Genomic DNA, 23,241 nt, shown 5'->3' with positions numbered 1-23,241 from the left:
TTTGGAGGTGTGTGGGGGGGAGGGGGTTTAAAAAAAAAGTAAGTATGAGGATCGAACCCGAACCGTTGAGGCAAAGTTGTGAAAAAAAAAACGTGCGACGTTAACCATTGCCCCACCGCGACATGCTTACGGAAACACGTTTGAATTTATTCAATTACTTGGATTTAGTAGGTGCTCGTTTTAATGAGTTAATGAGGTCAAGTTTGACTGTGGGATAGTAGTCATTTACTGTTGAACGTTATTTTTCCCTCCCCAAGATGTTATAGGAAAAAGACTAACCCACATGCGGCGAGCGACAAATATTGAATATTTATCTTCCCGAAATCGACCAAATTAAATAGACAGGCGAGCTTCGTTATTAACTGTGAGATATTACGATTTATATGTGATATAAAAAGTTTTAAAAAGTTGTGAACCGACCGACCCGACCGCTTCTCTGAAAGAAGCCTTTTGTTGACACACAGAAAAAGCAAACACACATACATACATATATTTTCGCTTTTATATTTATAGACTAGCGAGAGTACCTGGCGTTGCCCGGGTGTTTGGAGGTGTGTGTACTGTTAAATAAAAAAGAAACCGGGAGGAAGGGGGGGAAGGATCAAACCCGAAGCCCTGAGGCGAAGTTTGAAAATAAAATCGGCCAGCCAGAATGAGTTACTGAATGATGTTTGAATTTATTTAAGTAAGAACCAAATTGATAGGTGCGCGCATGGAAGTCGTAGAGCGTTACGACGATATTCAGCATATGAGGTCAATGACCAGGTTTGTTTGTTATAAGCAAAGTAAAAAAAGAAAACAACGGGAGTAATCAAAACATCGAAAAAAAACACAAAAAAAACTAACGTAAGGCAAACGAACGATGTTAAAATCGAAAAAACAAAAAAGGAAACAGAAAAACGAACACGTGAAAAGTGGCTTAAATAAGCCTGTTTCGATATTAAAATTTTAAAAATCGGTGGGTACCAGATGTTTTTGGGTGTGTGGTCGGGGGTGGATAAGCGAAGTAAAAGAAAAAACAGAAAAACGAACGTTACGTGAAAAATGGCTTAAATAACACTGGTTCAATATTTAAATTTAAAAAATCAAAAAAAAAAGAAGACATCTCACACCACGATTTGAACCCAAAACATTTAGATAATGAACCAACGCGCTAACCAACTGAGCTAACGCGACATACATGAAATTTAGTCAGTTTTTCAACTATTTAAAGTAAATCAGGTCATGACGTCATCTGACGCATACGTAGACCCGGTCGTCGTCACGAGAGGTCCATTTTTGTTGACACCCCTTGTCGAAAATTGTCGATTTCGGGGTGAAAACGTTTTTGGCCAATTTTTCGATATTTTTTGAGCGAAGGATGGAGCTTCAATATGATACCAAATTTGTGAATTTTTGTCGTGTCTGTCGAAAGTTTTTAGTGTGTGTGGTTGTTAATGAAAACCTAAAAATAAGCGAAGTAAAAAAGAAAACCGAAAAAACAACGCTAAAACTTATCTGAAAAATAAAGCGGAGGGAGGGGGGGTATTTATAGAGAGAGATTACAGATAATGCTATAATGATAATGGTTAATTTGCAGAAGGACATACATTGAAGTTTATCCTATGTTATTGAGTTGTGTCCCATCTTTATGCCTTCCAGAGTGAGGCTTATTTTAAAAAAGTTCTTGTTCTTTCTCTTGCTCAAGAAATGTGACATCATATTCCCACCGTTTGACCTTAGTCCCTACCTTGTCACCCATCTCCAAAAGTCTGGGTTATTCTGACATGGACTAATGTGCCCCTTGTCAAAATTCACACTAGCTAACTTAATCACTACTTACTTACACAGGGCCCTTATATGTAACAGAAGTTCCCTAATAAAAAGAAATTCACACTAGCTAACTTAATCGCTAGTTATTTATGTAGGGCCCCTGATATGCAACAGAAGTTCCCTAAACTCAACAGAAAAAAAAAAATTCACACTAGCTAACTTAATCGCTAGTTATTTACGTAGAGCCCTTCATATGTAACAGAATTCCCTAAACTCAATAGAAAAAAACAATTCACACTAGCTAACTTAATCGCTAGTTATTTATGTAGGGTCCTTCATATGAAACAGAAGTTTCCTAAACTCAATAGAAAAAAAAAATCATACTAGCTAACTTAATCGCTAGTTATTTACGTAGGGCCCTTCATATGTAACAGAAGTTCCCTAAACTCAATAGAAAAAAAATATCACATTAGCTAACTTAATCGCTTGTTGTTTACATAGGGTGCCTTATATGAAACAGAAGTTGGATTGTGTAGTGGACTTTCGGTCAGCGTTCAAGTTGTGGATAACTTGACAAAGACTAAAGTTACTTCTCATGAAAGAGGAGAACTATTTATGGCACAATGGGAGATTCCATTGTGCACACATGGGCCAGTCTATTCCTTAGATTGTGATTGGCTGAATCACCTGATTGGATATGCTTGTACATAAATACAAGCCCTCAGTCCAGCTCAATCTGATGTCTGTCTTATGCATGAGCTGGACCCTTGGTAAGTGTTGCTGCTATTATTATTATTGTTGTTGTTGTTGTGTGTTATTGACTAACACAGTTCTTTTGATTATTCTACATCTCCCCTCTCCCCCCCCCACGAGTAGGCTGGGTTGTGTGAGAGGTGTATCTCTCTTTTAGGCCTAGTTTGTTGTGTGGTAGTAACCTAGAAAGAGCTCGGGGAATCCTTGATCGAAAGCGTGGGGATATATGTGTGGTTTGTTGTTGGGGTTTGGTTGCTGTGTATGTGCTATTACAGGGAGATAGTGGGATATGCAAGAATGTAGTATCGCTTGAGGGAATTGTTGGTCCTAGTGCTGCACTTGGTATTGGGGTTGGTGTAGGCTTAAGTTCGCATTTTCTGAGGAAACGGCGGTTCCTAAGTGTGATCCTTCCGGATCCGTTAACCCTGATTCGGTATTGTCGATCTGGTAGGGAACTGATGATTTTGCCCGTTGTGTTCCATCTGCGATTGACTGGATTTTGGATGGCTACAGTGTCACCAGCTTGTAATGGTGGAAGGTTGTGGGTATATTTATTGTATCTTTCTACTATTTTTGCATTGCGGTGGTGGAGCATTTCCTCGCGATGTTGTGCCGCTGACACCCATTCAGGATGAGGCTTGTAGAGGATTGGCTGTGATGGGATGGAGTCACGTAGTCGACGGTGAAGTAATAATTGGGCCGGTGATAGGCCAATGCTTTGGATTGGGGTATTCCGATACTGCAAGATGGCCCGGGCAACACTGTCATTGTCCAAGGAACCCTGGGGGCCTGTGTTTCCTTTCACAATCCTCTTTGCAGTTTTTACTGCGAGCTCTGCCCTGCCATTGGATTGGGGATACGCAACAGAAGATAATCTGTGCCTAACACACCATGTTTTCAGAAATTCTTGGAACGTGCTGGAAGTGAAAGGTGGGCCGCCATCGGTGCTGAGTTCTTCTGGGGCACCATATGTTTGGAACAGTTGTCGGCATATGGACATCAATTTGGTTGTAGTAGTGTGACCTGATTCTAGGCGGTATAAAATTAGCCAACCAGTTAGCCTATCTGCGCAGGCAAGGTATGTGTGATCTCCAATATAAAAAATATCCATGACGATTTGTTGGAATGGCCACTCTGGGGATCGTGTTAGAATGATAGGCTCCCTTGGTTGACTAGGTGCGATGGTTGAGCATACCATGCAATTCGCTCTAATACTGCGGATTGATGCATCCATCCCTGGCCAGTACACCGATTCGTTGGCACATGCTTTCATGCCGACTACTCCTTGGTGTGCAGAATGCAGGCAGTGTAGGACCTTTTTTCGTTGTGTTTTGGGGATGACAATCCTTCGATCCAACAATACTAGACCATTGTCAGTGCTAAGGCGGTGCCTCACCTCCCAATACTCACGGATTTCGGGCGCAGTGAGATTACGTGTTTTTGGGAAGCCTTGCTGTATTGTGTCTATTAATTTGTTATATTGTTGATCGCCACGACCTGCTGAACGAATTAGGTCTGGTGATATCATGGCTATATTACTGCTGTCTGCAAATGTTGCTATTAAGGCTGTTGACTCTGTTATGTTGCTTATGTTGTTCGACTCCAGTATATCCATTTGAGAGGGTTTTGTTGGAAATACATCGAGGAGGGCTTGCACCATCGCCACTGGGTGGCGGGAAACTGCATCAGGGCCTCTGTGCCACTTCCCGGGGCAATGCTGTATGGTAAATCTGTATCTCAGGGTCTTTTCCTTTAGTCTAAAGAGCCGGGGGTTTTGGATCTTGCTCAGATCACGATCGCCAAATATCCCCTTCAGCGGTTCATGGTCTGTGACCACTATGATGTTTGGAGAACCCATGACGAACATACGGCATTTCTCCAATGCCCATGCTATTGCTGCTGCCTCACCCTCTATTGGTGCGTATCTGCGCTCAGCATCCGTGCAAAATCTGCTGCCGGCATATATCAGATGCCAACCTTCGGAACAGCAGATTGGGGCTTTTTCCATGGTACATTGGCAATGTTTTTGTAGGAGTAGGAAGCCCATTCCTTCTTTGCTCCAATCTGGAGCAAGGCAAGTTGCTCTGTCTTTGTCAAATGTTGCTACCCCCTTCTGGACTAGGTGAATTATAACTTGCTTGGAATCTTTGAATGCGTCTTCAAGGTTTTGATTCCAAACAAATTTGGAGTTTTGTTTGACGAGGTCCCGAAAAGGCACCATAACTGGACCCAGTGAATATGCCCAGGCTACTTGGTTGACAAGCCCAAACCATGATCTGGCATCAGTAATTGTCCTTGGGACTGGAAAATCCTGTATCGCTTGTATCATGGACTCAGAAGGGGTCACTCCTGAAGAAGTTATCTGGAGGCCTCCAAATTGTACGACATCCTGACAGAATTGGAATTTGTCGGTGTTGAGCACAATTCCATTCTTAGCACATTGGAGCAGAAAATCGAAGGTATGATAAAAGGCTCCCTCAATGCTAGAGTCATATAGCAGGGTATCGTCTACTATCTTCACCTTGCGTGGGATATCTTTTATTATCTCATTGTATCTGCGAGTGTAAGCATCCCCAGATGCGACATATCCTTGAGGCATCCTAAGATACATGTATCTTCCCCACTCAGTTATGAAGGTGGTTAATGGTTGAGATTCTTTGTCTAAGAGAATCGAGTGGTATCCATCAACAGCGTCTAGGACTGTTTTCTTTGTTCTAGGTGGCACTTGCAGTGCCAACTGGAATGGCGACCCAGTATGGTGGGTTTCTCGCTTGCATTGAGAGTTAAGGTGTTGGTAATCTATTGTTCTCCGTGGATTACCATTCTTTTTGGCAGTTATTACCATAGTACTGCACCAATCAGTAGGCATACCCACGGGTACTGGAGCTATGATACCTTTTTCTACATCCTTCCAAAGGGCTTGTCTTACTGGTTCCTTGAAGTGGAAGGGTACAGGAATTGGGTTATGCCTGGCTTTAGGGATTTCTCCCTCTTTGAGGTGAATGTGGGCAGCTGGGCCGGACATGGCTGGAAATATCCCATCTTTGTTGAATGTCGTTTTGGCAAACTTTTCTAGGAGCCAGCTCTTAAGTTTGCCTATGTTATCTTCTGTTGCGGGAAAAGGGAGGTTTTTGGGGCGATTTGGCAATTGATCTACACCCTTTTTAGACTCGATGTCTACCTCTTCATGTACGTCTGCTAAAGGGTTTGGAAAATGTTTGTGCAATATTCCCACATCGATGCAGGCTGCTCTGCTGAGATAAAGCCGTTGTATGCCCTTGCATATGTAGAGGGCTTGTTTAGTTGTTTTCCCTCTGACCACAAACTCAACTGGTAGCCAACCCTGACACATGAGTGTGAAACCTCCAACTGTTCGTACGATCTTTCTTGATTGGATAAGACTAATCTCTGTGAGGCCCATTTTGATTAAATGCTTTGGTCCCCCAAGACAAATGGCGGCACCACTGTCGGGAAAAACCTTTAGCGTTGTACTACAACTCTTAGGGATATTGACAGGTCGTCTGGGATCTGGTTTTGGTGAGAATGGGATTACTGATGCATTTATTTCAGTTAACAGATCACCTTCTGTAGTCATAATGGTGCCCCTCATTTGATCGAATGTGATATGGGCCATGAGTGTATTCATGGGAGCTTCTTGGTCTTCAAAACTCTTTATCACTGCCGGGCGATATTTCTTTGTCCGGCACACTGCTGAGAAATGGTTAAGTTTCCCACAAGTGTTGCACATTTGATTCCATGCCGGACATGTTAAATGGCGGGCACTTGTCCTTGGAGTACCGTGTTGGTGACTACCGCAACCTATGCAGGTTTGACGGGGTTCTTTATCAGCAATGTTATCGTTGTGAGTAGCAGTAGAGCTAGTGCGAATATTGCCTCTGCTAGTCTGTACAGCACTGTGTTTTTTTTTTTTGCGATACATTGACATCCGGACTGTAGCTATGTCTGCGGTATCAGTCATTGCGGTTTGGTCCCGTAGTGCAGACTCAAATGCCTCAGCATGACAAATATTTTGGTTGAGAGTTTTTAGCAACCCGGCTTTTGCCAGTAGATCGGTCTGAAGCGTATCATTCGATATCCCTTTGATAAATTGGTCCTTGATGTAAATGTCGGACAGGTCGTGATCGCAGTTGGGGCATGAAAAATTACAGTCTATGGCCGTGGACCTAAGACGAACAAGGTATTGTTGAATGGGTTCATCTTTATGCTGTGATATAGCTGCAAATGTCATCCGATGGACCATGGGATTTGATTTTTGAGTTACCAATGCTTCTGTCATCTCTAGCAGCTTGTCTGGGTTGGTGGTGAAGAACTTAGGGTACGTATTTATGATTGCGTTTTGAACGGATTCATCAGCGCAACTGTATAACTGGGTATTGGCCTGAGAAGTTGGCATGTCCGTTATTCTGGTGAATACTTCCCAGTCAATCCGAAATTTTCTGAATTGTTGAGGGGTCATTTCGAGATGAAGTTGGGGAGGCCTGGCAGCTGGTGCCTTAGCATAGGTGGTCTGGGTAGCGGGCTCCTTGGCTTGTCGAAAGATAGACAGAGCTTCTCCCATTGTTGTGATTCGCAATTCTCTTAGCATGGCTCGATCCATTACTTGAAGGTTTTCTTTCCTCAGTTTTTCCTTCACAAAAGTTGCAGCGTAGCTCTTGGCGGAATCGGCAGCAATGCCTGCTTTGAGGAAATAGTCTTCCCAATCTTCTGTCTCAAATCCTGTTCGTAGCGCCATGTTGGATTGTGTAGTGGACTTTCGGTCAGCGTTCAAGTTGTGGATAACTTGACAAAGACTAAAGTTACTTCTCATGAAAGAGGAGAACTATTTATGGCACAATGGGAGATTCCATTGTGCACACATGGGCCAGTCTATTCCTTGGATTGTGATTGGCTGAATCACCTGATTGGATATGCTTGTACATAAATACAAGCCCTCAGTCCAGCTCAATCTGATGTCTGTCTTGTGCATAAGCTGAACCCTTGGTAAGTGTTGCTGCTATTATTATTATTATTGTTGTTGTTGTTGTGTGTTATTGACTAACACAGTTCTTTTGATTATTCTACACCTAAACTCAATAGAAAAAAAGAAACAACAAAAGTGAAATCTCACCTTGGGCAATGATAAAACATCTGGATTTTGTTCGGAAAGATTGGAAGCATTTTGCAAATCCTGTCCGATAACTTGCGTTAATTCATCAAGTAACTAAAAAAAAGCAGAAAAGAAAAATGACAAAAAAGATTTAATTTAATTTTTTAAAACTTATTCTGCATTTATTAAAACAATTTCCTAGAATTCACATTCCAAAAATTCAGTACGCAAAGTAAAGACACTGGAAGTGGACTCTGTTTACCTAAATATGGAATGAAAGTCACTAAACATGAAACGAAATACGAAACCCTATGAAAATAATTTATTTAAAAAAAAATTATTCTGGTTTTAAAATTTCTTGTGATATCATGATATAATAAAAAATAATTAACTTTTATGTTTTTACATTTTTATAAATTGTTTTTTTTTTTGCTTTTACGCTTGTGCTATCATGAAAAAAAAAAAAAGACGAACAAGTGAAGCATGCGTGGTCCCCCATGAGTGCACAGTGAACGAAGCATAAAAAAATGACTAAGTTCAGCATTTGCGCCCCCCCTCCCCCCCATTTAGCCCCAAAATCCCCAGGGGACGTCAAATCCTGGTGAAAATGAACAAACGGTGCAGTTTTAGGCCTTAACGTATGTAAATTTGAGCTTTGCACCATGCAAAATAAGAAATGACTAAGTCCATCATTTGCTCTCTACACCCCCCCCCCCGCCCCAAAAGTCTCCAAGGCATTAACATATATAAATTTAAGTTCAGCACCATGCAAAACTGCTAAATAGACATACACAGAAAATTTTGGACAAATATGGTAAAATAGTCCCAAAGATGGAGTGTTTTTATTAGCCCCAAAAGAGCCCCTGGGGCACACCCAAAAATTATCGCAAAGTATAGACAAACAAAATTATATAGAAATCAATTAGTTACAACTTTTCAGAAAGTTTTATAAAAATCCAATGCATCAATTTTTTTTTGAATAAGCACAAAAGTGTCAATTTTAGCCATTTTAACCCGAAAGGCACCCCTAGGGAAGCAACCGGAATTTTCCCGGAAAATCCGTTTTGTTACTTTTTTACTCATATCATGTTTAATGTTTGTGCAAAATTTCAAAAAATTCCAAGGCATAGTTATTGAGAAAAGAGCGGAGAGACAAACGGACAAGGGTGAATTTACAGGTCCACCCTCCTTTTGTCGGGGGAACAATAAGAATTTTTATTATTTATATTTCTATAATAAATAATATACTTATCTCTTCAAGTTTTATCACAGAAACGTAAGAAAAAACATTTTTGTTATTATTTTGTTGTTTTTTTTTTAGTTCTGTTCAAAAGTTTTTGAATAAAACTTTTAAGGAAGAAAGTTTTTTCGTGTAGATTTTCTTTTTTTTTGTAACAAGAAGTCAGATAAAAAAAAAGAAAAGAAAAGAAAGATTTTTTCGGGTTTGTTGTAAAATCCACAGAGATTCGAAAAAAAAAAAAACGGTAAAAAAAAAATCAAACACATAATAAATAAATGTTACCAAAGGCAAGATTTTTTTTGCTTGTCAGAAAAAAAAACATTTTTGGATAAATGTTCTTTCATTTCGTTTTTTTTGTTGTTTGTTTGTTTTGACGAAAATTTTGAATAAAAACTATTCATAGCGGCAATCATCATCGTCTGATGATCTCTTCAGCATTTATACTTAAGTGGACCCTAGGCACAATTAGAACAAGCCGCGTGTGCGTGATCCCCCTCTAGTGCTGCATGTGGTTGGTGTGGTTGTTCCAATACCCCAAAAAGGTTGTTGGTGGATTGTTTTTGTTTTACGGCATATCAACCTTTTTCAGGTTATTTAATGCCAAATCCAAAGATTTTGAAGAAAAATTTTTTAATAGAATATATTTGTTGTTTTCAAGTCGGTTTCTATTTAACCCATAGTTGGGACCCTAACAGGTACTACCACTCCGGGTCAGAGTGGACCTGGGAGCAATGATAATTAAAGGGTGGCTCCACACTCCCCAAGGTCCGCAAGCTGGGGCCTCACCACTGGATATAGTTTAAGGTCATATCCAGGACCGGTGCTGCATGTGAGATAACACCACAAAACATTTTGACCAAGTTTCAGGAAAATCTAATGGATGGATCAAACGCTATGGGGAAAAAAGTGTCATTTTTTACCATTTTGGGGCATTTTTTACCTCATTTGAGCCCCTTGGGGCGCCAAATCCCAGAGTAAATGGATAACGGTGTCGTTTCAGGCTTTAACACATGTAAGTTGACCACCATGAAAAACCACACTATAGTCAGACATATCAAGTTTTTGTTGAGAAATATGAAAAAAGAGCCACAAAGAGGGGCATTTTTAGCACTGAAAGTCCCCGGGGGTGCGAACCAGAATTGTACCAGGGTCACCCATACTGAATTTATATTAAGAACAATGGCCTTCACATTTTAGCCAAGTTTCAGAAAAATATAATGGATGGATCAAAAGTTATAGGGCAAAAACGTATCATTTGGGGGCATTTTTGACCTCTTTTGAGCCCCTGGGGATGCAACGGGATTTTTCGCAAAAAAAAATTTTTTTTACTGTGCACATCTATTTAATGAAATACAATTTGTGGCAAAATTTCAGGAAAAAACTAATGGGCGGTTATCTGGCAATCGTCTGGACTAAAGGACGCCACTGAAAACATAGGTCCCTCTCCGATAGATCGGGGGACCAAAAAGTTGTACGAACAAAATTAAGAAAATGTTACCTTAATGGCATGAAGTTTTAACACTGTTTCCTGATCTTCCATGCACATTTGGATAAGATTTTGTAAAAGGCCGACATTCTTTCTGAAATAAAAAAAACAATGCTACTATATCATATGCAATTATAAAAAACGTGTTAGGGTTAGCATTAGGGTTTGTATAGATTTTTAAGATACATTTTCGAGGACTAGTCAAAATTTTTCAAGGTTTTCTCCAGACAAAATTCAAGTTTTTAAAACAAAATTTACAGTGTTTTACAATCCATAGCGATTTGAAAAAGTGACAAAATTGAAATATACAACAAATAAATGTTACCATCCATAATATGAATCTCACCTGTCTGTTTAAATATATGTATGGTTAAAACTTTCGACAGAGGCGACGGATTTTCACGAGATTGGTATCATTTAGAAGCTCAATCTTTCGTACGACAAATATCGAAAAATTGGCTAAAAACATTAATTCCTTCACCCTCAACTAGGCACTTTACTACAAGGAGGAGGCCGCTTTTTTTGCCGATATTTTCAAAAGTCGTCCCCCTCTTTTCAACTGACTAGATTTAACTTAAAACTACGTCACTTCCGGTTTTGTGATGGCCGCAACAGCAAAGATGTCGCATTTTTTTTTCGTATAGATTTTTAAGATCCATTTTCGAGAACTAGTCAAAATTTTTCAAGGTTTTCTCCAGACAAAATTCAAGTTTTTAAAACAAAATTTACAGTGTTTTACAATCCATAGCGATTCGAAAAGGTGACAAAAAATGAAATATACAACAAATAAATGTTACCATCAATAATATGAATCTCACCTGTCTGTTTAATCGTATGTCTACCTAAAACTTTTGACAGAGGCAACGGATTTTCACAAGATCGTATCATTTTGAAGCTCAACCTATCGGACGACAAATATCGAAAAATTGGCTAAAAACATTAATTCCTTCACCCTCAACTGGGAATGTCATCCCTTCTTTTCAACTGACTAGATTTAACTTAAATCTATGTCACTTCTGGTTTGGTGATGGCCGCAACAGCAAAGACGTCACATTTTTTTTTTTCACATTCTTTTCCTCCTTCGCGGTACGGGTTCGAGCCTGCCTGCCTATTACCACTACCTTTTTTTTTTTTTTTTTTGCTCAGCACCACACCTCCAAACACCCGGGCAACGTCAGGCACCCATGCTAGTTATAACTAAATGAAAGCAAAAATAGAAGGAGATTCATTTTGATTTTATTTTTAATATTTCGACACAAATTTTTATTCGACAAAGAATACAATTTTCAAGACATTTTCCATATTTTCAAGGATTTTTCATGGTAAAATTAGAAATAAGTCTCTGCGAACCCCGGTTAGAGTGCTGGTGTGATTTTTATGAGTTACATGTAAATAGTTCGGTCCAAGGTATGACTTTAAAAGACATTCAGTGGCAAGACCTCACTTAGGGGTTCTGGGGAATGTAAAGTTGGCCCTTAGCTACCATTGCTTCCAGGTCCATTTTGGCTCAAAGTGGTAATACCTCTTAAGACATTTGGGGTTATAAGATCAGGCTGAAGATACTGGCTTCCTGACCAAAAAATGCACGAAGCATTGATGTTTTTTTTTTCCCTTTTTGCAAAACTCAGTCATGTTCTGCAAAGGCAAAAACAAAAGCAACAATTTTCTTCTACAAAACAACCAAACCAAACTCCATGAATAAATATTTGGAGATATAAAGAACTTGAAGCATAAAAAATTTTTTCCAAAATTACTGGATTTGGCATTAAATGACTCAACAAGGGTTGATATGCTAATTTGTATAAGTCCTGGGTGTGAAAAAGAGTTTTTGGTGGGTAGCAAATCAGTATAAGTCCTAGAGATGAAAAAGAGTTTTCGATGGGTAATTAATCTGTATAAGTCCTAGAGATGAAAAAGAGTTTCCGGTGGGTAGCTAATCAGTATAAGTCCTGGAGAAAAAAAAAGAGTTTTCAATGGGTAGCTAATCTGTATTTGGTGGGTAGCTAATCTGTATAAGTCCTAGAGATGAAAAAGAGTTTCCGGTGGGTAGCTAATCAGTATAAGTCCTGGAGAAAAAAAAAGAGTTTTCAATGGGTAGCTAATCTGTATTGGTGGGTAGCTAATCTGTATAAGTCCTAGAGATGAAAAAGAGTTTCCGATGGGTAGCTAATCAGTATAAGTCCTGGAGAAAAAAAAAGAGTTTTCAATGGGTAGCTAATCTGTATTTGGTGGGTAGCTAATCTGTATAAGTCCTAGAGATGAAAAAGAGTTTCCGGTGGGTAGCTAATCAGTATAAGTCCTGGAGAAAAAAAAAGAGTTTTCAATGGGTAGCTAATCTGTATTTGGTGGGTAGCTAATCTGTATAAGTCCTAGAGATGAAAAAGAGTTTCCGGTGGGTAGCTAATCAGTATAAGTCCTGGAGAAAAAAAAAGAGTTTTCAATGGGTAGCTAATCTGCATTGGTGGGTAGCTAATCTGTATAAGTCCTAGAGATGAAAAAGAGTTTCCGGTGGGTAGCTAATCAGTATAAGTCCTGGAGAAAAAAAAAGAGTTTTCAATGGGTAGCTAATCTGTATTTGGTGGGTAGCTAATCAGTATAAGTCCTAGAGATGAAGCAAGAGTTTTCAATTGGTAGCTGATCTTTATAAGTCCAGGATATAAAAAAAGAGCTTTTGATCTGTATAAATTTTGAACTTTAAAATATTGCAGATGGAGAGCAAAGATCTTTCTCATATGGACACAAGAAAATTATGTGCGAGAATTCTAAAAGATCCAATATATTTATGAGGCAAGTCTGGTTTCTGATTGGTTGCTAGCAAAACATGGCTCCATTTGATTGGTCAGTTCTTATCGCCAGTGTTTATACATGAACCTTCTAATTTTCCTTAATCATACCCTCCCATCATATAAAACATATTGCAACAACACTGCATCTTTCGTGTTTGCTAGCAACTGTTTATTTTAAACTGACGAGGGGTGCCTTCCGTTGCCTGGGTGTTTGTAGGTGTTTTTAAAAAAAAAGGATGGATGCAACCTCTATCTCACAGAAGAGATGTTGCGAGTTTGTCTCTGATGTATCGTTATTTTCATGGAAAGTGTTCAACTGAGCTTCAATCTATGGTCCCCCCTCGCCAAACTTTCACAAGAAACACTCGTCTAGCTGTAAACACTATCAATAATTTCCCCCACTCTTTATCTGTGCCTAAACCTAAACGTAGATTCCATGAACAAAGCTTCTTTCTTAGAACTGCACGCCTGTGGAATTGTCTTCCGTTTTCCTGCCTTCCGGCTGACTACAATATGGTTGTGTTCAAGTCTAAAGTAAATAAGTTCTTGATGAGCCGTTCCATACAAGTCATCAAATTTACCAAATTTTCATTACTAATGATTACTATATTGACCAATTTCTACTGTACACTCTTTAACCCTTATCCTTGAGTGGCCTCTGGGTCTTGATAATGTGGTGATGCCTATGTAAAAAAAAAAAAAAAAAAAAAAAAAAAGCTGTACCGCAAAGGAAGAAAAGGTGAAAAAAAGAGTTGGTAATTAACTTTTGCCCAGGTGTTGAAAAAAAAAGCTAGAGAGAGAGAGAGAGAGATCTTTCTTGCTAACCATTATGCCATAGCGAATAGCGAAATGAATGAGTTGGTAATTCAGTTAAGAATCACGCAGGCACAGAAATCGATGTCTGGCTCGAGGCCAGTTAATGTTAAGTGTTGAGACATTATGTTGAACAAAGATGGCGACGAAGAATCAGTGCAGTTCCGATCTTGAGTGTTAAGTAATTCCTACTAACAAAGATGGCGGCGAAGAATCAAATGCAGGTTCGTGACGGAGACGACAGCGAATTGATTGAATAAAAAAATTTGACAATTTTTATAGTAACTTTGGAAGATTCTGACTGGTTCGTTATTATAACTTGTGGTTATAAAAACAATCGTCGAAATCATTGGTGTCATACCCCCCCATTAGGAGTCAAAAACATTTTAACAGTTAAGCTTAAGGGGTAACTCTGGGAGTGTCCAAATGAACAGCAATTGTCTGATATGAAGGGTTCTCCCCACATTGATCAAAGCTTATTGCCTTCAAGACGTCCTCGCCAGGAAGGCCAGACAGATGCCTTTGCTTCGATTAGTTTTTATTTATACGAGAAAGATAAGACAAGGAAATTTTTAAAAACTTGATCGAAATAAAGATAGAGACGATGACCATTCACAAATCGGAGATTTTACGATCTAGGAAATATAAGGAAACTTCTCCATAAATGTGAGAAGCCCGACACAAAAAGCCTTTCGCGGACATACACGAATGTGCACACCCATTTTGTCTTTTATATTATAGACTAGCGGGAGGGGGGGGGGTACCCGGCGTTGCCCGAGTGTTTAGAGGTGTGTGTGGTTGTTAATGAAAACCTAAGAATAAGCGAAGTTAAAAAAGAAAACATAAAAACGAACGTTAAAACTTAAGCGGGGGTAATCAAAACAGCGAAAAGAAAAAACACAAAAAAAAACTAAACGAACGATGTTATATGTAAAAATCGAAAAAACAAAAAAGAAAACAGAAAAACGAACGTTAAAACTAAAAACCAAAAAAAAATAAGCCTGTTTCGACATTAAAACTTAAAAAATCGGTGGGTACCCGGGTGTTCTTGGGTGTGTGGTCGGTCGGGGTGGGGGTGTTAATGAAAACCTAAGAATAAGCAAAGTCAAAAAAAAAAAAAAAACGATCGTTACGTGAAAAATGGCTTAAATAACCCTGCTTCAATATTTAAATTTAAAAAATCGAACAAAAAAAAAAAAGAAGACATCTCCTACCACGATTCAAACCCAAAACGTTTAGATAATGAACCAACGCTCTAACCAACTGAGCCAACACGACGTACATGAAATTTAGTCAGTTCTTCAACTATTTAAACTAAATCAGATCATGACGTCATCTGAAACATGCGTAGAACCGGTTTTTGTTGCCCCCCCCTGTAGAAAAGTGTTGATTTCAGGGTGAAAAAAATGAACGTTTTTGGCCAATTTTTCGATATTTTTCGGGCGAAGGATGGAGCTTCAAGTCCAATGTTAACAAATTCCCAATGAACCGCCCCCTTAAATAAACACTTCATCAAATCTCCACACTAACGTAATGTACTTGCAATAACCCTTATCTCTGAGTGGCTTCCGGGCCTTGATAAGTGGTGATCACTGTGTAAAAAAAAAAAAAAAAAGCTTCAATATGATACCAAGTTTGCCAATTTTTGTTGTCTGTCGAAAGTTTTTAGCGGACACACAAACATACATACACACATTTTCGCTTTTATATATATAGACTAGCGGGGGTGCCCGGCGTTGCCCGGGTATTTGGCGGTGTAAAAGAAAAAAAAAGTGTTGGTAGTCAGACAGGCTCGACGCAGCGACGCGAAGGCGGAAAAGAAAGTGAAAGAAGATGTGACATCCTACCGGTAGGCCATAAGTTAAAAGCGTACAGGTGCAGAAACGAACGTTGGCTGAAGGGCAGTTCAGCTTTCCGACGTTTCATTTATTTGTTTCCCCACGATGTTGGGGAAAACCAGCTCCCCACAAAAAGGGGGAGTCCAAATGAATAGCAATCGTATGATATGAGGGGTTTCGTCCACATTGATCAAAGCTGATTGCTTTCTGGACGTCCCGGCACGAAAGGCTGAGTAGCTTTCAATTAGTTTCGCTTTCCTATGAAAAACACGAACAAACACACGAGAGGATGAAATAGCGTGAATTTTATAAAAGTCAATCAAAATAAATCTAGATACAATGTCCGTTTGCAAATCGTAGATATTATGATCTAGGAAGTATATAAAAAGTTGTAAAAAAATAGTACCCCCCCCCGAGAACCCCGGCGAAAAAAGCTGGATACACCTTAACCTCTTATATATATAGATGCTACAGTTCATTCTCACCGTAACATATAATCTCAGCAACAAGCTTCCCTCTCAACCCTCATCTAATAGGTCCCACACTATTGACCACGCTCAAAACCCTGTCACATCCTCGTAAGTACTTGTATGGAATGTGCTTTGTTGGGTTAGCGTTTGTCCACAGCCCCCACTTTGTCTATCTTTCTCTGCTCCCCACCCCGTAAGGAGGGGGGGGGTCTGAGCTGTTAACTACGATCTTCCTGGAGAGGCAAAGTACATAGGAACTCATAGCACTACAAATTTTGACTAACCCAACAAGCAGCAAAATCCCACCCCCTTCACTGTTGAACGGTCTTGGATATGACCTAAAACTATATCCGATGGTGAGGCCCCAGCTTGCAGGCCTTGGGGAGACTGGAGCCACCCTTTAATTGCCATTGCTCTCAGGTCCACTCTGACCCGGAGTGGTAGTACCTGTTAGGGTCCCAACTATAGGTTAAATAGAATCCGACTTAAAAAACAAATGTTATATTTTGAGTTTCATTGAGAGAGTCTTATTATATGTGATGTTGTATCTTAGTGAGAGAGATGTTGTTGTAAGAGAGATTGTTCGTTTTATGAAGATTCATAAATATTAAAAATGTTCCTTACTTAGACGTGTAGAGGAAGAAACTCTTAGGTTAATAGATGTGTTGCTATGTGAAGCTCTTAGAGTGAGGAGATAGTGTTCAGACATTGTGTAGACATGAGATCTAGATTCACATTGTGGATATGAGATGTGTATGTCACGACATTTTATAACACAGACATATAATAACAATTCACTTTACCTTTTTGTAAGAATCACAAACACAAGGACGAGCTTTATAAAAATACATGATGGGTTTATTTCTTCACGACCGGCCGTGGTTTTCTCATCAAGAATTCAAAGCTTCACATATTAAGTTTAAAAGCTTCTAGACGTTCGAATTTCAAACTCCAGACTCTCTCTGCGTTTCTCACTGACTAACTCTCTAACTAACTCTCACTTCCTATATTGAGAAATCCATGCATGTCTGGCCACGTGAGCAAAATTCACGTGTCACCAACATGCGCGACTTTGCACGTTTCCGACATTATGATTTCCCAATAACCTATTCTTTCTTTGATGTTTTTACAAAGGAATTCAACCTACATATCTAATTTATTTAACCCATATTTTATTATCCACGTTCTTTCTAACAATTGAGTAGTTTATTTATTATTTATTTCATCAGAATTAACAATTTACTGGACATTCCATTTAAACCTATTGTTCTTTAAAACTTATATCCAAGGTTCGATTTCTGCTTTCTCTCATTTTATTTTCATTTTAACTAATCTCTCTATTTTTATACTTACATTAAAAGGGGACAGCCCTTATCATGTAGCACAAATATACTCCATTAAAAATCGTTCTTCAAAATAACTAGATTCGGCATTAAATAACCTGAAAAAGGTTGATATGCCGTAAAACAAAAACAACCAACCAACCTTCACCGTTGAGGTCCCTAAAGGCCGGAAAACTTTCTATTCTATTAGTTTCTTCCGTCGGACTGCTAGACTTTGGTATTCCTTCCCTATTTCCTGCTTCCCTGACTATGCTGACATGCAGAAGTTTCAAGATAATGGAAACAGACATTTTGCTGTTCAACTCCTTACAAAGTCCCCTGTAGACATGATCCTGATTAGTAGTCCCTCACGTTCAAGTGGCAATACGACTTATTTAGGATGAAAAAAAAATGTACGGCCACAAATTGATGTTCTTTTTAAAAACTTACCTTATCATTGGAAAGTAATTTTTGGTAAGATTAGCCAAAATTTGCAAAGACTCGAGTCGTATTGGTACCGGTTCGGTAACAGACTCTGAGGGGTCACTGTTTGACGTCTGTGGGAGAATGTTGCGGACACACAGTTTAATTAACCAGGATGTCTCGCGGACTTGCGTTTGGCTTGATGAATCCAAGAACATGACAGGTGTTTGTAAACCGGACGGAGTGCGTATTGGAGTCAAAGGTTCACTTGGCTGAAAGCTGTTCGCTGAAAAAAAAAAAACGCTGGAGTAGTAACAGAAAATAGAATTTTGGAAACAAACTATTTTATTTGTTGACTAGCGGGGGGGGGGGGGTACCCAGCATTGCCCGGATGTTTTTGCGAGACATACAAACATACATACAAACATTTTCGCTTTTATATATATAGATGATATTTGAATACTTTTAATACACTACGACACATCCATTTCCACTTTACGATATTTCAATGTTTTTTTTCGTTTTTTTAAGGATATTATTTGGCCCGGGCATAAAAAACACTTGAATATGATATTTTAATTTGAACAGAGGTATCTGGCTTTATCCGGTAGTAAGATACGCTTAAATATGATATTTTAATTTGTCCAGATTCAGTTTTTTTTTTATTTTTGTTTTTTTTACACAGTGGCCACCACTTATCAAGGCCCGGAAGCCACTCATATTGGCGAGGGGGGACCAGAGATTGGAGTTCAGATGAGCACCTGCTATGGAAATAACGATAAAACAAAGATAGGCTCGCAATGTCTTTTCTGTGGGAGAGAGGTTGCAGGGTAGAGAAAAGGGCATCCCCCACTAAGCCACGAAGTCTATTTTATACTCTGTCAAGGCAGGATAGGCTGTTTTTAGCAGCTCCTGCCCAGATATGGCAGCAGTATTCCATCCTTGGACGTATTTGGCTTTTATATAGATAGAGAATTGCATCAGTAGTGAGATATCTTCTGGAGCGGTAGAAGGATCCCACCATCTTTCCAGCGACCTTGGCAACAGACTTGATGTACGTGTTCCATTTCAGATCAGGAGTAAAGGTCAAACCCAGAAGCTTGTCAAAACACGGGGCCTCTCCCAGACGAGAGCCATCCATCCCAATTGATGCCAGTATATATTATTAATACACTATGACACATCTATTTCAGCTTTACGATATTTCAATGTTTTTTTTGTTTTTTTAAGGATATTATTTGGTCCGGGCATAAAGAACACTTGAATATGATATTTTAATTTGAACAGAGGCATCTGGCTTTATCCAGTACAAAGATACGCTTAAATACATTTTAATTTGTCCAAATTCCATATATATTATGAATACACTATGAAACATCTATTTCAACTTTACAATATTTCAATATTTTTTTTTTTGTTTTTTTTAAGGATATTTTTTGGTCCCTTTTATTTTTGAAAAAGAGATGATATTCTCAAAATCTTCACTATCCCAGTTACATCAAACTTGGGTCGATTTTTATAAAATTTCACAGAAAGATACTTTATGTGTCTGGCCATGTTCTTAGATAGGTTTTATGTCAGAATGTCTTCGATAAATATCAAAAACTGAAAGAAGAAGAAACAGGCGATTTTGACCAAAGTTAACACCTTACACAGCCTAACGTCACAAGTGAATCTGAGAAGTTTTATTACCACACAAGCCGAAAGGCCCGAAATATAAAATCAACAGTAGATTCTTTGATGACGGAGGTGCGTTTGAAAAGAATGTTTCTGTTTAAAGCACAATTTCACAATGATACTTGACTTTTTTGATTTTAAACTTTAATTTAAGCCATTGTTACAGCACAAGTAGTAAGGCCAAGCATATAAAATCAACAGTAAGTTTTTTTGATATGACAGGGACATGTTCGAGATGAATGTTTCTGTTCGAGCACAATTGAAGCAAAAAAAAAAATAATATTAATGTCATTCAAATTCTGTCTGTGTTTGTTTACGATATCACGTCAGCTGATATTCGGACATGACAATAAATGCCCTGGAAAAGTCACTTCTAATTAATGTTTAGAAATGATTTGCAGCTATTTTAAATGGCACCTCTTCTTTTATCGTAAATTAGACTCCTTAGTAAGAGAAACTTAAAATAAAATAGTGAGGTACACCCGAACTTGAACAGAGGATCATTCGATCTGTAGTCGAATGCTCTACAACTCAGCTATATTTCTAGATGTCAATAATTCTGTTTTTTAAGAATAAATGGAGTACTGTTGCCACATCTGGGCAGGAGCTGCTAGAAAGGACTTGTTCTGCCTTGATAGAGTTCAAAATAGACTTCGTAGCCTCGTAGGAGATGTCCTTTTCCTTTCCATTCAACTTCTTTCCCACAGAAGAGATGTTGCGAGTTTGTCTCTGATGTATCGTTATTTTCATGGCAAGTGCTCGACTGAGCTCCAATCTATGGTCCCCCCTCGCCTAACTTTCACAAGAAACACTCGTCTAGCTGTAAACACTATCAATAATTCCTCCCACTCTTTATCTGTGCCTAAACCTAAACGTAGATTCCATGAACAAAGCTTCTTTCTTAGAACTGCACGCCTGTGGAATTGTCTTCCGTTTTCCTGCTTTCCGGCTGACTACAATATGGTTGTGTTCAAGTCTAACGTAAATAAGTTCTTGATGAGCCGTTCCATATAAGTTATCAAATTTACCGAATTTTCATTACTAATGATTAGTATATTGTCCTTTTGACTACTGTACACTCTTTAACCCTTATCCTTGAGTGGCCTCTTGGCCTTAATAATGTGGTGATGCCTGTGTAAAAAAAAAAAAAAATGATTTGTTGAGATTTCATGATCCTCCCTTGTAAAAATTCTTTTCATCTATGAACTTGAACACGGGATCATTCGATCTGTAATTCTGTATTTTAAGAAGAAATGATTTGTTGAGATTTTATTATCTCCCCTTGCCCGGTGTAACGTAAAATATTCCTTTGTAAAAATTCTTTTTATCTATGGGAAAGAAAGACTATTTTTTAGGATTGGATTTTTTTCGATTTCCGATATTTATCGGATGAATTTCTATACAAACCATATCTAAGAACACTGCCAGACATATAAATTAGCTTTGTGTAAAATTTGCAAAAGATAGGCTAAGCCGTTTTGGAACCTATAAGGGAAGAATTCACACACACACACACACACAAAGTGACTTTTATATAACAATAGATATATGAATCGCTGCACAACTTCCCGCTTAGTATGCCCCTATAAATCTGGTCCCTAATGACAGTAGTCCCTTAAACCGCAGTGGCAATATACCTTGTTTGAGGTAAAGAAAAAATTAAATGTAACGTAAACAAACATCTTACTGTACTTAGGATACCTACTATAAATCAGGGCTTTAATTTCTCAGTAGAATTATGCTTTGAAGTAAAGTGGAATAAAAAAAGTTTAAATGTAATGTGAACAAACATTTGCTTCACAACTCCCCACTTAGCATGCCTCCTATAAATCTGGACCCCCATTGCAGTAGCTGTTTATGTCTCAGTAGCAATGTTCCTTGTTTGAAAGGAATAAAAATAAAACAGAAAAAAATATTATCCGGATTAAATATTAAAATTTTTAAAGATTATGGACAATATTTGCTATAATTGACTTGAAAACAGAATTAAATATCTATTTTTTAGTAAAAGAAAAGGCTATTAAAGTCAAAGAAACTAAATAGATCAACTCTATTTTACATATAGATATGCAATATTGATTTTTATTTTAAATGTTGAATAAAAGAGAAAAGAAAAATAAATGTAATGTGAACAAACATTTACTTCAGAACTCCCCACTTAGCACACCCTCTATAAATCTGAACTCTAATCACAGTAGCTGCTTATATCTCAGTAGCAATGTGTCTCATTTGAAGAGAATAAAAGTAAAAATGAAAAACGAAAAAATATTTATCAGGATTAAATATGAAAATATTGATTTTGACTTGAAGTAAAAGAAAAAAGTTTTCTTACATTTTGAAAAGTTATCCGTAAACGAACTAAAGTGTTCCGATTCGCTCGAATTTAATCGCATGTCTCCAAAACTTTCCAAGAGCGTATAATTCGCATTTGAAGGCGGCTTCGATGACTGGATGAGATGACAAACCTCAGCCAGAGCCGGCTTTAAACTGACAATTGTACCAAAGCAGGTTAGACAGGCAACACGGATGTTGGGGTCTGAAATTGGAAAATAAAAAAATTAAGGTACTTGTACAGTTTAATCAAGACATTAAAAAAATTAAAATATCAAAAAAAAGGTTATATTGTACGTATCCGTTATGGAACGAAGTCCTCCAAAAAAAAAAAAAAAAAAATTCACTTAATTTCATCAAGTAATTTCTTTTTTTACAGCAAAAAAACAATTTGTTACGATACCGAGCAAACGGTTCGATTTTTAGGAAGAAAAGCTATTATTAAAGATGGGAAGGGGGTGTCGGCACTTTACATTGAGTTATCTCCCCGTGGCATGTTGTTCAGCAACATGGCTGACTTCAACGCGCTCTCATAAAAACGTGCTTTCCGCTATATAAAAAAAAAACTACTCGATCAAATTAAGTGAAATTTTTTTACGGAGAGTCCAAAACGGATACGTAAAATATAACCTTTTTTTTTTTCGATATTTTCATTTTTTATAACTTGATTAAACTGTACAAGTACCAAAATGTTTTTTAGATGAGGGCTGATTGTTTACATTACTTGTATTGGTCGAACTATTGCTCTCATCTTGAGTGTTATTTGTGCAACGTTTCGATTAGATTGTCCTTCGACCGTTTCAGGCATGTTGGTGGTTGTTTGGAAAAGAAAAGAGAAAAGTTACTGGCTCCGTAGTTAGTTTCGTATTCTGTGAGTTAGTCTCTATTTTATGGTTATGGTTTTGAATGTGTATCACATGAGGAATAGTGGGTTGAAATGTTGTGAAAAACAACTATAAATGATGAAGAGCTCTCCCCTTTAACATGCAAAAGATCGGCTAAGCTGTTTTGGAACCTATAAAGAAAGAATTCACACACACACAAAGTGACTTTTATATAACGATAGATATATGAATCGTTGTTAAACTTCCCACTTAGTATGCCCCTATAAATCTGGTCCCTAATTACAGTAGTCCTTTAAACCGCAGTGGCAATATACCTGTAATCACTGAATGACTCAATCGAATTATACTTTGTATATACAAGTTCAAACTTATTAAGGTAATATACAAAAGATAGGCTA

The 23,241-nt window shown here is 38.2% G+C and overlaps 1 protein-coding gene across 1 annotated transcript in view; it reads right to left on the bottom strand.

Annotated features, from left to right (window-relative positions):
* Window positions 1-23,241, bottom strand: part of LOC145270750 (HEAT repeat-containing protein 6-like) — a 138,828-nt gene that overhangs the window by 48,542 nt on the left and 67,045 nt on the right. Inside the window, exons 12-15 of the mRNA XM_080126350.1 lie at window positions 22,000-22,203; window positions 18,018-18,276; window positions 10,351-10,432; window positions 7,634-7,726 (exon numbers count right to left, since the gene is read on the bottom strand). Coding sequence (XP_079982476.1) covers window positions 7,634-7,726; window positions 10,351-10,432; window positions 18,018-18,276; window positions 22,000-22,203 — 638 coding nt within the window. The remainder of the gene's footprint in view (window positions 1-7,633; window positions 7,727-10,350; window positions 10,433-18,017; window positions 18,277-21,999; window positions 22,204-23,241) is intronic.

The sequence above is a fragment of the Euprymna scolopes genome, chromosome 46 (assembly GCF_053919585.1).
Source record: "Euprymna scolopes isolate OS-2025 chromosome 46, ASM5391958v1, whole genome shotgun sequence".
NCBI lineage: Eukaryota > Metazoa > Mollusca > Cephalopoda > Sepiida > Sepiolidae > Euprymna > Euprymna scolopes.
This window is presented reverse-complemented; position numbering and strand designations above follow the sequence as displayed.